The sequence below is a fragment of the Oculina patagonica genome, chromosome 2, assembly GCF_052425735.1.
Source record: "Oculina patagonica isolate OP01 chromosome 2, crgOcupat, whole genome shotgun sequence".
Lineage (NCBI taxonomy): Eukaryota > Metazoa > Cnidaria > Anthozoa > Scleractinia > Oculinidae > Oculina > Oculina patagonica.
In genome coordinates this window covers 24,815,015-24,827,889 of record NC_135759.1, presented here as the reverse complement: position 1 = coordinate 24,827,889, position 12,875 = coordinate 24,815,015, and the positions used below count along the sequence as shown (strand labels likewise).

The following is a 12,875-nucleotide window of genomic DNA, read 5'->3' as shown; positions in this document are numbered from 1 at the left end:
TCCCTTCAGCTTCTCACATTTGCCCGACCCCCCCCCCCCCTGCCTCCACGTAATTCCCTCAAACTAATTCATAAACTGTTCTTTCCGCGAGTCTACAAAAGCAACATGCGTTAAATGTTACAGAAGAGTTAGCAAGAAGACTAAAAGGAGATGCTATATTCATTGTTGTAACTATTTTTCTGGCTCAATGGCGGGTATAAAATGGCAGTTGCAGGTACGGTGCAGCGAATTGCGATACCGAGTCATTTTCGGAATCAGCTGTTACACGAGGATTGCGCCGCAACGAATAACGTATAATTTCAAGGCAATAGTCCTTTAAGGACGATTATATCTATGCTACTCTAAAAATTTTTGCGAACTAGTGCTAGTAAGTTTTGCAAAGCTAAAAACATTTCCTTTAAAACGTTTCGTATTGTAACTATAGTTAAGGTCGCGCTGGACCCTGGAAATCATTATGTATGTATTTATTTAAAGAGTATGCACGAACTGCGACGACTGAAGCCGACAAAAAACGAAATATTCATGAGAATTTTTTTTCTCAGAGTTCTTTGTACAAGTAATTACACGGTATTATTCTCAGCCTCGCATCCCGTGCGCTGGAACATAGCGAATTATCATAATTAGATTCACAGCTTTAAATAAAGCACACGTTGTTGTAAACATCGACTCGGAAGGTCTTCGGAAGCCTCAAAACCTGCAATTTTGTGTCCAAGTTTTCTCCGCCGATATAGAATTTCAAGAGTTGATTCGCGAGGAACATAAACTTGGTGTACTCTATTGTGTTCTGGCTAGAGCGAATTTTTAAATTTCCTTCTCAAAATGAAGATAGCATGTTTCAAAGTTTAGATTTCACATTTTTACTCTCTTAGAAGCCATTAACTTGTAGCAGTTTTTGAAATCGAAAATTTCGTTCTAGTGGGAACACAAAAGAAGTTACGATTTATCACTAGGCTATATAATCATTTAATTTGGTGCGCTGTGCTAGCTGAAAACTTGGACACAAAATCGCATTATCTTCAGTTTAACTTTTAAGGGCTTGTAACATCACAGACAACGGTCATCTCTCAGTAAAAGGACAATCATGATGTAATTCCATCATCCCTGGGTATCCTTATTAAATTTTAGAGGAATCGATATTCAAAATGTAGTGAATTAAAGCTTTACAAGACAGCACTCCAACAAGAAATTTGGCTAATGAATATATTAATGAGCAAGGGTCCTGCGCGACCTTAAAACACTTAAACAGGTCGCTGCGCCTGTCGGCTGAACTCACGCACTTGCAGAGGCGCCGTAAACTCGTCAGTCATTCGTGCAAACATGGGGATTGATGACCAATCATGCAATTGTTATCCATGTTTTGCGCAACGTGTTCATTTTTAGATGCATCAGATGGCATTAAGTGCCATCTGATGCTCAAGCTAAGCAGAGCAACGGAGCTTCTATAAAGCCGTTGGTTTTTTTTGTCACTGGAATACAATGATTGTTTAAAAAACTAAAGCGAAATCTCTCCTGAACACAAGCAAGATGGTATCCGGTCGTGGTGTTTGGTATTGGGTTCTCGGTGGGATTTTATCGTTATTAACAGTTCTTGGAAATGGTTTGGTGTTATATCTTGTTATTTCAAGGAAGCGCCTTCATAAAACAGTCAATTGGTTCCTGCTTTCGCTCGCTGTGGCTGATCTTTGTGTAGGGTTGGTCCATTTTCCAACGATGGCCTGTATCTCTGCGTCACTGTGCAGCAAGTGCATAACAACAGCAGTACGATGGTTATTTCTCAATTTATCAATGACTAACTTATGTGCACTAACAGCTGATCGCTACATCGCGATTGTCAAACCCTTGAAATATGCTGTACTCAAGACAAAACGACGACATTTGTTCTTAATCTCTGCAGCGTGGATTTTACCATTTGTTGTCCATTTTGTTCCATTCACGTGGATGTACTGTGCCGGGATGAAAAATGCTGGGAGAAATTTCTTGACGGTTTTATTATTCGTATTTAAACTTCCTCCGTTTTTGTTATTATTCACAGCTTGCTTGAGGACTTTATACATTGCGCAAAAACAGAAGAATCGAGCGAGTGTTCAACTTACTCAGTTAAGGTTTAACGGATTTTCTCGCCGCAACATTAGCACTGTCCGATCGCAAACTCAAACAAGGATTTTTGCAAAAGCTCTTGGAATCATAGTCGCCATCTTCTTGATTTGCTATGCAATTGACATTGCCCGACTTATCTGCTATACATTTCACTGTACAAAGCATATTCCATGGCTTGTGGTACTTGTGCAAGACTTGTTATTCGTATTCAACTCAGCAAGTAATCCACTGGTTTATGCTTTTCTGAAGCAAGACATTCGTAGTGAGCTAAAACGTTTTGTTAAATGTTTTGTTCCTTGAAAGTTCGTTTTGAGTAACGTTCGGACTCGTTATTTAGGTCATCATCTTAGTCCTCACTTCGAGTTAAACAACGAAAACTGTTAGTGCGTTTGATAAACTGCTGTATAATTTAAAATTGTTTTTTTCTTACGGCGCTTCATTTAATTACCATACAGTTGCAGTTATCCAGGCAGATGGTTGAAAAACACTCCTAAAACACATTACCGCTATCTGACAAGAATAAATGTGAAACTGAGAAGTATTGTATAGTTCCTAATTTACTTCTTGAAATATGAGTAGGCTACTTACTGAGCAGGTGGCAAGGGTTAACAAGGAGTGTAGAGTTCCTTGTGTGGGTTGGAAATGAACCTAAAATAACTAAAACAGGCAGTTTGGCCATCCCCGTAATTAAAGGTCGAAAAAAACTAAGACAAAAAACAAAACAAAAACAAAAACAAGCAAGAAAGAAAAAAAGAGCTCTTTCGCATTCCCTTTAGCAACTCACATAATTTCCAGACTCCACCCCCCGCCCCTCGCGCCATCCTGATTTCAACAGCCTCAGCGAATTGCGATTCCGTATCATTTTCGGAATCCACTTTCATGGCTGGGAGAGAATGGGGGGGTTGGGGGGGTTGACGCAACACAACGAAAACCAACAAGCTTGAAATTTGACAAGCTACGATGTAAAAGTACACTCCCATACAATTATGATGTACTTTTACATCGTAGCTTGTCAAATTTCAAGCTTGTTGGTTTTCGTTGTGTTCATTCGTAAATCAGATCGTCACTGAAATTCCATTCATTACAGCTACTAAGTTGACTAGATTTTTAACTCGCTTGTTCGGCCTCTCTAAACTTGGGAGTCTTCAAGGGTTTTGTCTCATTTGGCCCTCGTTGGGAGTTGAATTAACTCAAGATCTCTCTATTGTGTTCATTTGAAAACAAGCTTTACGCTTGTAGAATATTGTGAACTTTCCTTACAAGGTTCGTACTCTTTTGAGCTTTTGAAATTCCATGACTTTTCAAAGTGTTCCATGACCATGACCTAAATTTGACCATTTTTCTTGGAAAATTTTTACCCTTTTCCTCAACAAAAATAACCTGCCTAATTTATTTTGTACAATGAATACAATTTTCCATGACCCATACTTAAAGTCCATGACTTTCCAGACCTGGACAATAAAAATTCTAAAATTCAATGACTTTTCAGGTTTTCCATAACCCGTACGAACCCTGCCTTGAGGCGCGGCTGAGGCTTCGACCCCTGGAGCTGTAGCAACTACGTCGCGGACGGCGCATCTTGAAAAAATTGGCCAATTTTTGTTACAAATACCGTATTTATTCGATCAAGCGCCCAACCTCGAATAAGCGTCCACAATGAAGGTAGGAAAAGTTAATAAGCGCCCAGCCTCGAAAAAGCGCCCGCCCACCTCCCCCAAGAAACTTAAGTCCACAAGAGGAGTATCAATGAGGTTGAAATCGACTTAGTATTACTAACAGACTTCCCCGAAGACCGAGTTTTGTTGGTATTACAGAGAGCTTCAGTGAATAGTTAAAATTCTGCTTTGGTACATCATCAAGGTTTGTTATTATTTATTGTTTTGTTCCAAAATAAACTTTCTATTTGCTGAAAATGGTGAAAATTATATAAGCGCCCAGCCTCGAATAAGCGCCCACCTCGAACAAGCGCTCAGCCTGGAATAAGCGCCCTCTCCCAAACTTCAAAAATTTTAAAATAAGCGCCCAGGGCGCTTAATCGAATAAGAACGGTATGTCGATGGTAATCCGTCTTAATCTACCTCAATCGTGACCATCCTGGTGTATTTTTGGTTTATTGTTATTCCTTAAGTGTTTTTCTACCTAACGAAACTATTATTTTGAGGTTCCTTCAATTTGGACGTAATTTTGGACATCAGGAAAATGACTTCACAAATAAGGTTAGTCTAGCTTGGGAACATATTCACAAAGCAAGGCCATTGTAAAAGACACAGCAAGAACAATCATTAATATGTTTTAATATTATCAAAATTTAACGTTATGTACATCTGCCATTACAGAGAAACCTTAATCTTTCACTGGATTGAAAACAACATCGCTGAAATCAGGAAGCAAATGGAATATTTCAGTATACCAGGATAACTGGTACTTTGAAAACTATTGTAAAAACCAGACAGAAACACTGAACAGTGTACGATATCACAAAAGGAGATCTACACACGACTAGGTATTACTAAGAATTAACTGTTACAAGTTTCTAGAAAGGAGAGTGAAAGACCTCAAGATCCATAAAAACTCTGCGGGATGAGTCTTTTTCTTGGGTCCAGGTCTTCCTCAGTGAGAGTGGGCGGCTCTTTGTTAGGATCACCTCCTCGCTCAAGGTACAGATTGTTGAAAGGGTATTGCTTTGGAATCTGAAACACAAGAAATTGAGGAATGAACACTTTTTACAAAACAACGCACTTGATTTACAGTCTGAATAAGTACATGTAGGATAGGATAAAAGAATTAGGGCAAAGACTGACAACAAGGAAGATGATATTTTAATTAATGGCGGGTTGCAAGGCTTTTTAGTTGTTCTAAAGTCCATCACAGGCTAATGCGGTAAGGTTACGTCTGTACTCGAGCCTACAGTGGCCCAGCAAGCCGATGCTCATCTCCAGTTTCAGAAGCATTAAGCAAACAGGGAAATTTGTACTTCCCTGTGGATGGGATGCTAGTCTATCAGAGGGTTCCCCTCAGCATGTAAATTTGCCAGTACCCATTAGGGAAGCACTGTGAAAGTAAACTGCAATGGCCCTGACAAAAGCATCAACCCAGATTCCTTCATCTGGAGCCTGGCAGTGCATTAAGCATTAGGTAACCCCAGCCTTCCTGGGTACTGGCAAATTGTTTGCTAATCTGACTAAAAGCTGGTGGTACAGTTACCCGTGGCGGAGTGTGATGGACTAGTACCTCATTGAGAGGGAGTATAAACACTTGTGTTGCTTAATGCCATAAAACAATGGAGTTAAACACTAGCAGCCTTGCTTTTTCAAAGTAATCTTACTTATACACATATCTCAGAAAGACTTTGAGACTGTCTGAAATCAAAACACATGATGCGATAGGAGTTAGTGCATTGAAGCACCTGGTGTATATAGACTGTGCTATTGTATAAGTAAAACAGTACACAAAATAATCTCTTACCGCAGGGTTTCTGTCTGTTTGATCAACAAGGTAAGCTAGGTATCCAATAAAACAAAGAATAGCAGTAGCAACACCCAACTGCATTGCTGCTTCATGCCTGGAGATTATAAACAGAACATGTTTAATAGCAGTGCTCTTAATTGATAAACAAAACATCAATGAATAAAACACCACGGGTGCAGACAGTGTTTGCAGTCCCTGCTAAAAGCATTTAAATAAGTCTCACGCACAACCCCTGAACACTTATTATGTTCACTTCATGTTTACTTATTTGATTAAGTCAGCTGTGTGGTACACAAACAACACTGACAATTCTGAGGTGGAAGAGGACAGAGTGGGACATAGACATAAAGACATAATTTATTTCACCACAAAGAGCTCAGAAGCCGCAGCTTGTTAAAACACTCTCATGAAATAAAAAAAGGTTTAAATTACTGAATAATGCAAGATTTCAAGAACTTGAACATATAGGAAAAAATGCAACATTAAGTACATGTACACTGAAATCTTTTGAAACAGACACTGCACAAAAATGTGGGAGCCACAGCTAAGGAAGGGACGGGTGCAAGCAGTCCAGACCCCTCTCTACTCACGGTGTGTATCTGTCATTGCAGTCAGTCTCTGCCATCACCCAAACATTCAATGCATCTTCATCTTGATGTATCTTAGCAAAGACAAGAAAAACCACGCAGTCAGTACCTGCTCATAATACAAAATTTAGGTACCGTATCTTCTATGCTTAGTTAAAAAAAGTTGAAACATTAATACTGCAAATTTGTCATTGCAACCCCATACCCTACCCACAGGGAAATGCATTGTTCATTAATACATGTGGCATTGTCAACAACACTGATATGAGCTTTGTACACTTTATTTTTAAATAGCTTACAGCTTACCCAAACAAGTGTACTGACTGTTATTTCACTTTATCTTAAGATACTTACTGGTTCACCATAGTTTCTACGCTCCTGTGGATCCCACCACCCTTTATGTTGTCTTCTCTGATTGGAAATATCAGGCAGATTAGGATAATCCCCAAGAGCATAACCGTCATCCTTCCAGCCACGAGTGAAGCCTTTCCAGTCATTTTCGGGAGTTGGGAGAGGAAACTTTTTGTGATCATCATGTCCTGTGTAGTACAAAAGTCAAGATAAGCACTTTGTCATTCATTTACAAGGATAAAGGTTTGGTCATTACATAGCCATTAGTTGGGGGATCCAGATGAAATTTTACGGAAATTTGAAGAGCAAAGACAATGTTCTGACCAATTTACTTCCAACATAAGATTCGCTTGATTGCACGCCATTTAGCAGTTTCTTTATAAAGAAGTATCACTGGCGAACAAGAGGAAGTGTGTCAAGTTTAATCTTTCAAACACAGAATAAGGTTAGGGACTAATCGTCCAGATTGGGGGAAAGTTGTCTGGGGGGTGAGTTGTCTGGATACCAGATGGGACGCTAACACGCTGCAAGGTTATCCCCCATCCCCTGCCACATTAATTATTTTTTCTCATAGTATATCTTCCCACCCATTTATACATCTGGCTGGGAAGAGAACAATGGCGTGGGATTGATCCTGGACTGCTTGACCAAAAGTCCACTGAACTAACCACTAGGCCACCACCCCTCCTTCCTTTTTTTCCACTTCTGAAGTAAACAAAATCTATCATCTAACAAGAGCGCATTATGAAAAAGACCTGAACTGGAGCAACCCTTACGTTAATCCAGTTCTTTATCTCTGATTTCCATACATGCCCCCCCCCCCCCCCCCGCTCCCCCCCACCCCCAAAAAGTGTTTTCCTCTTTTTTTAATACATGAGCCGAGGTGACCTCCTTGGGGGCGAGTTGGTTGGGGGCGAGATTGCTTGGTGGCGAGGTGACCGGCATTCCATACATGTACGTGTATGATCCAATAACAACGAATCCAGAGACTCGATCTTCAACTATAAGAACATGTAGATTATCTTAAAATTTTCACACTACAAATATCTAGAGTATCTAGAATATACAATGTAGTGTATAAGTTCTGGAAACGCGATTTACTCGATCGCAGGTTATTATTTGCCAACTTTTAAACCTCAACTTCAGATCGTTAGAAGTCGGCGAGAGCAGTCAAAATATCGATGTTCCATGATCCATTCGTGATCTTTGTAACTTATACAACTTCCAAAAACTAGTTATAAGACCAAAGATTTTATAGTTATCCCATCACTAACCTTTTCTAATTCCCAATAAAACTTGTGGTCTCGATATGGTACGGCGAAGAAGAGCTTGACCCAAACGCAATCCCCCTTTGGCCGCCATTTTGAAAACCACCAGACATCCGGGTCTTTTTCATTTTTCGTATCATCGGAAAAGTTCGGGAAAAAACGAACAAAACCGAAATAGACCGAAGTTGTTGACCCTTCCCGCCAGCGATTGTTGTCATAGCAACTTTGCGCCCGGGAGTACAGTAAAGAAACAATATGGCGGACATGACAATGAAATAATTATACTTACCAAAGACTGCGCCATTACGTTGTGTTAAAGTGGTTGCTTGCTCGAACAAGAATTTATTTGTGGAGATTGGAGATAGTTTGACAGATTGAGTGATCATGAGTGCACAGAGGCGAAGTAGCTCTCGAAATGGGAGACGAACTTCGACAGGGACTCCGAAGTCCCCTGCTTCTGGGGGATTAACTTATCCCACAATTCGACAAAGAGGTTATTACTCTGATATCTTAGGAGGAGGATCGAAAGATGAGCTTGGGGTAAGTTGAGGAAAACAAGCAGACTTGAGTAAATGGTTAATACATGTACATTGTTGTGCAAATAATAAATTAAGCATGGCGGGAAAGTGTGAAACTTGAAACTGACGAGAAGCTGATAAAGTTCATTTCCTTCGGTTATTTGCAGGGAATTAATGTTTACTTAAGCTTAAATCTTTGCTCTAAATGTTTCAATGTCATGTCCTTATTACATTTTTACCTGCATTTAATCCAGTTAAAATATGGGTAAAATGTAAACTACATTTATCAACACTCCAGTTATTTACAGCAAAGTCACCGCAGATAATTACCATGTCACTCAGTGTCGCCTTACAATATATGTACCAAAAGATAAGCATTTCACAGCATCCAATCATGTCTGAAACTTATACTGTTATGATCTGCATATGCAATGCTAAAGTCCTATACTACTCCTTCATGTACATTTACATATTTTGTGGGGATGAAGCGATTACGAGAGCCAGCTACCAGCTCAATTAGGCTAAAAGAGAGCTTGTCATTGGCTGAAATTCCAATAGAAAACAAACTAAACTTGGGTAATTTTGAAGGTACATAGGCCACAAAAGCAGGCACAAGCTGCAAAGTAATTTAGCATTTAAATTATAGCATAAAACCTGTCAAACTCTCATCATACATGTATAAGTTGCCAATAAAATGAATTATTTGTTATGTACAGAATATCACTGGTGGCCCCGCAGCATCAAGAAGTACATTATGGAAGACAGCAAAAGTAAAGCACATGCCAGAAGGTACACGCTATACTTGCATAATAATTTTTCATAAGGCATGTACATGTACTTGTGCATGTATGCATTGGCCTGGAAATGCAGCCAACTTGTACTTCTCACCATTGCTTTGTGCAAAGTAATGGTAAGCAATGACAGCTGGCTACATTCACTGTCAGGACCATTGAACAAATACCATATTTATTCGATTAAGCGCCCAACTTCGAATAAGCACCCACCTTGAATAAGCGCCCACCCTTTAGGGAGGAATAGTTAATAAGCGCCCAGCCTCGAATAGCGCCCACCCTGCCCCCTCTACACCCCTAAAAAATCCTGAAGTGCATAGGAGAATTATACCTTAGTGACAATGGGACTGAAATTGACTAAATATTACTAAGAAACTGGCTTCCCTGAAGCCCGAGTTTTCTTAGTTTTTTTTTTAACTAAAGCGTTCAATTAACAGTTACAATTCTGCTTTGGAATGTTCATCTCTACGTTTTGTTATTATTCAATTTTTTTTGTTGCAAAATAAACTTACTACTTGCTGAAATTGGTGAAATTGGTCGAATAAGTGCCCACTCTCAAGGTCCAAAAATTTAATAAGCACCCAGGGCGCTTAATTGAATAAGTATGGTACATTCCATTGTGCCATGCATCTGTTCAGTTATAGATCACAGATGACTTCAAAATGTGGTAAGAACAAAAAAAGTGGCCCACAAGCTGCAAGGTGGTCACCAATGTTCTTACCACATTTTGACGTCTTCTGTGATCTACAGTGTATAACTGTACAGACCCACACCAAAATGGAATTTTCATGTATCTGTTTTGTACAATAACAGTAGGCTTCAGTTCTAAAGCAAGGCTGTCTCTAAAGTAGCACCCCGTTTTAGGAAGAATTTGCATTCAAAATGATACCTAGTTCTAGGAACAGGTCAATTTTTTAACACCCCATTTTGGCTGCTGATCATTTGAAACTTTCGTGCATTCGAAAAATCGTACTACATGTACATGGACATGTATCATGTCCCTTACATGATACCCTGTTTTAGATTGTGAGCCCCCACCCCCCCCCCCCCTGCCTGGGGCTACAGGCAAGCTAAAGGCATTTCCATTTCAAAAGAAAGTTTTCCAAAAGTACTCAGAGCTGTTAAACAAATTCATAAACAGAATGATGGAAAGTGAAAATGGTCATAAAAAACTAACCTTAATTTGATTTGGAAAGAAGTCATCCAACTAAAAGACCTTCAAGCTTAGTGTTGAACTGCGATTAATAGATTCCCTGTGGTGTTGCAAACTATTCAACAAACACTTACACCCTGGGCGTAACTCCCCTATAACAACCCTTGTAAAAATTTTACCGCGATCGCGGCGCGAACGCGCCGCGATTCGCGCCGCGTTTTTGGCCGCCGCGATTCTCACTTCGCGGCGCGATGGGCCGGGAATCGCACCGCGATTTGGCTTGGATCGCGCCACGATCGCGCCTTAAACTTAAAATTTTAAAACAATTATCTTGGTGTTTTGCATACCGACAAAACAAACACACTGGCTGTGTATCAAAACAACATCATTTATTAATTTACAGAAGGTTACAGAAAAAGACGGCCAGTTTTGCTGTCAAGCACATTTTTTTTCGCAATGGTCACAAGCCGGAGATCGTGAGCCTTAATATAGTAGTTTACAAGCAAATAAGTGAACTGTTCTTCTCTAAAATGTCACGAAGGGAACAACACATACATAACGGCAACTAACCTTTTCCTCGTGCTCAAGCGAAGGAAGATGCAATGATGTGATCTACCAAACGAGCGAACTATCTCTTCGTCATGCATCTGCGAAGAAGCCGAACCGGCGTCGAAGATGCGCTTTTCCCCCGAAGCCTTTTTAAATAATGCAACATTTAAGTCCCAAGCATCAACAGGTACAACTTCGCATTGAATGGTCCTTACCGTCAAAATGTTTATCTCTTTCCACTGTTCGAGTTTTGCAGTTTTTTAAAAATCACAGTTTAGCTGTACAATTAAGTCCGTGACGAATCCCACAAGATAGCGCTGTCGAAATTAACAAGCTGTTGCTCGAATAAACAAACAAATTCTAGCAGTTTCCACAGAGACGCTTTTCCCTAAAGTTAAGTCGCTTCTAAACTCATGTTATTGACAGAAGCAGTTAAAAAAGAACACATTTTTCCAGTCCTGATTGTGAAGAGAAAGCATTCCAACTATAAACTAAAAATAATTTTTTTTCTGCTCGGGATGGCAAGTACAATGGCCCACGTGACCTAACTCAGCCAATCGTAACGCTCAGTTCACGACAACTTGCGGGAATAATCTGAGGACATCGTCGATGTGTGTGGTCTACGGGAAGGTAAATATAATTACGACCACAGCATGATTTGTGAGATTTTCAAAGCATGATGACTTTCTCCCGGTGATCGAGAAGTGAGTTCTCGCCGGGAACACTTCCCGAGATTTATTCCAGCCCCCGAAATCGCGGTGCGGTAGTAATCAATCGCGTCGCGAACGAACTCATCGCGCCACGATCGCAACTATCGCGGCAATCGCGGCAATCGCGGCGCGTTCGCGCTCACTTACAATCGCGTCGCGCTTGATCGCGTCGCGATTGCAACAAACCGCGGCGCGATCGCGACATTCGCGGCGCAATCGCGGCAATCGCGGCGCGATCGCGGTAAAATTTTTACAAGGGAATGACAGGGGTGCTTGTCGAAGAATTATGAAATCACCAAAGGTACTAGAATCTCATTTTGTGGGCGAGGCCCAAATTCAACTTCACTCCTAAGAGGTACCAATTTAAAATAATAAAATAACTCTGGCACTGATAACTTTTGGCACTTACAGCTTTGGATAGTTATTTTTGAGTCAGACTTTTGTGTACTGTCAGTGGTAAATTTGTTGTGTTTCGCTGTGTGTGTGATTATATAATTTTAACAGTTGTACATATATAACACCATTTATTTTGTTACTTGCAGTACAAACATTCAAGGGACCTATGTCAAGTCAAGCTTTGAGTTCAATGTTACAGGATCAAGTTCATGGACCGACTACAGCACCTATCACAGTTTCTGTAAGTACATAACTATACAGTGTTCATGATGCATGATTGGTAGCCCTGCTCATGATTACGTTCCCTGCTAGATGATTGCCGTGCCTGCTAACTGATTGGTGACCATGCTACCCTGCATCAGTAAAAAATGTAAAGCGATCTACTACACACTAAAATGTCTAATGAGAGATTTTTTATCCAATGATTTCCTTCCCCAAAATGCCTTTTTGCCCTTTTTCAACCTTTCACACGGTTGGCGAGAAAGATGAGTAAAAATATTGTCTCTACAAAGCAGAGTTGGATAATGATTTGAGTTACTGTCTTTGAACCTTGTACATGTACATTTTCCCAACAAAAATTATCACACTGTATATTGTAAGAAATATGAAGGCTGACTTGATGTTGTTACACACACAGTTCTAAAATAATTCGTAGATCCCTCATTCAACTGTCCTTTTTCTTCACTTTGCTGAAGGACTTTCCAGAGAAGGCCTGGGAACCTAAGGTTCAACTCCCTTATAAGGCAGAGCAAGGCCAAACTCCTAGAAAAATTGAGATTGAAAGGTTTGTACTGACTACTTTCTGTACTTTAAACCACGCAGATTAATGGTGATGCTAATGAACCGATGATTAGAAACTCATGATAATCACTTTGTACAATGTAATAGCTGGCATACAGGTGCACTCACATTTGTACAGTACATAATACATTCAAGTACTACCTCACCCCATTCAAGTTTTTTGTATTAATTATATTGTGGTCCATG

General features: G+C 40.1%; 3 protein-coding genes across 5 annotated transcripts in view; 2 read left to right on the top strand and 1 right to left on the bottom strand.

Annotated features, from left to right (window-relative positions):
* The first annotated feature begins 1,235 nt into the window (after positions 1-1,235).
* On the top strand, positions 1,236-2,775 carry LOC144643731 (adenosine receptor A2a-like). The gene has a single exon (XM_078503071.1). The coding sequence runs from the start codon at positions 1,525-1,527 to the stop codon at positions 2,395-2,397; it is 873 nt and encodes a 290-aa protein (XP_078359197.1). The 5' UTR covers positions 1,236-1,524; the 3' UTR covers positions 2,398-2,775.
* Positions 2,776-4,375: 1,600 nt separating this feature from the next.
* On the bottom strand, positions 4,376-7,901 carry LOC144643737 (NADH dehydrogenase [ubiquinone] 1 beta subcomplex subunit 8, mitochondrial-like). Its single transcript, XM_078503075.1, has 5 exons — positions 7,778-7,901; positions 6,507-6,691; positions 6,156-6,226; positions 5,563-5,659; positions 4,376-4,787 (listed from the first exon to the last, which is right to left on the bottom strand). The coding sequence occupies exons 1-5, from the start codon at positions 7,863-7,865 to the stop codon at positions 4,653-4,655; spliced, it is 576 nt and encodes a 191-aa protein (XP_078359201.1). The 5' UTR covers positions 7,866-7,901; the 3' UTR covers positions 4,376-4,652.
* Positions 7,902-8,017: 116 nt separating this feature from the next.
* LOC144643691 (dynein axonemal heavy chain 1-like) overlaps positions 8,018-12,875 on the top strand; it is a 67,659-nt gene continuing 62,801 nt past the window's right edge. For all 3 annotated transcript variants that reach the window (XM_078503014.1, XM_078503013.1, XM_078503015.1), the window contains exons 1-4: positions 8,018-8,311; positions 9,006-9,078; positions 12,035-12,129; positions 12,584-12,672. In XM_078503014.1, the coding sequence (XP_078359140.1) occupies positions 8,156-8,311; positions 9,006-9,078; positions 12,035-12,129; positions 12,584-12,672 (413 nt within the window). In that variant the 5' untranslated portion in view covers positions 8,018-8,155. The remainder of the gene's footprint in view (positions 8,312-9,005; positions 9,079-12,034; positions 12,130-12,583; positions 12,673-12,875) is intronic.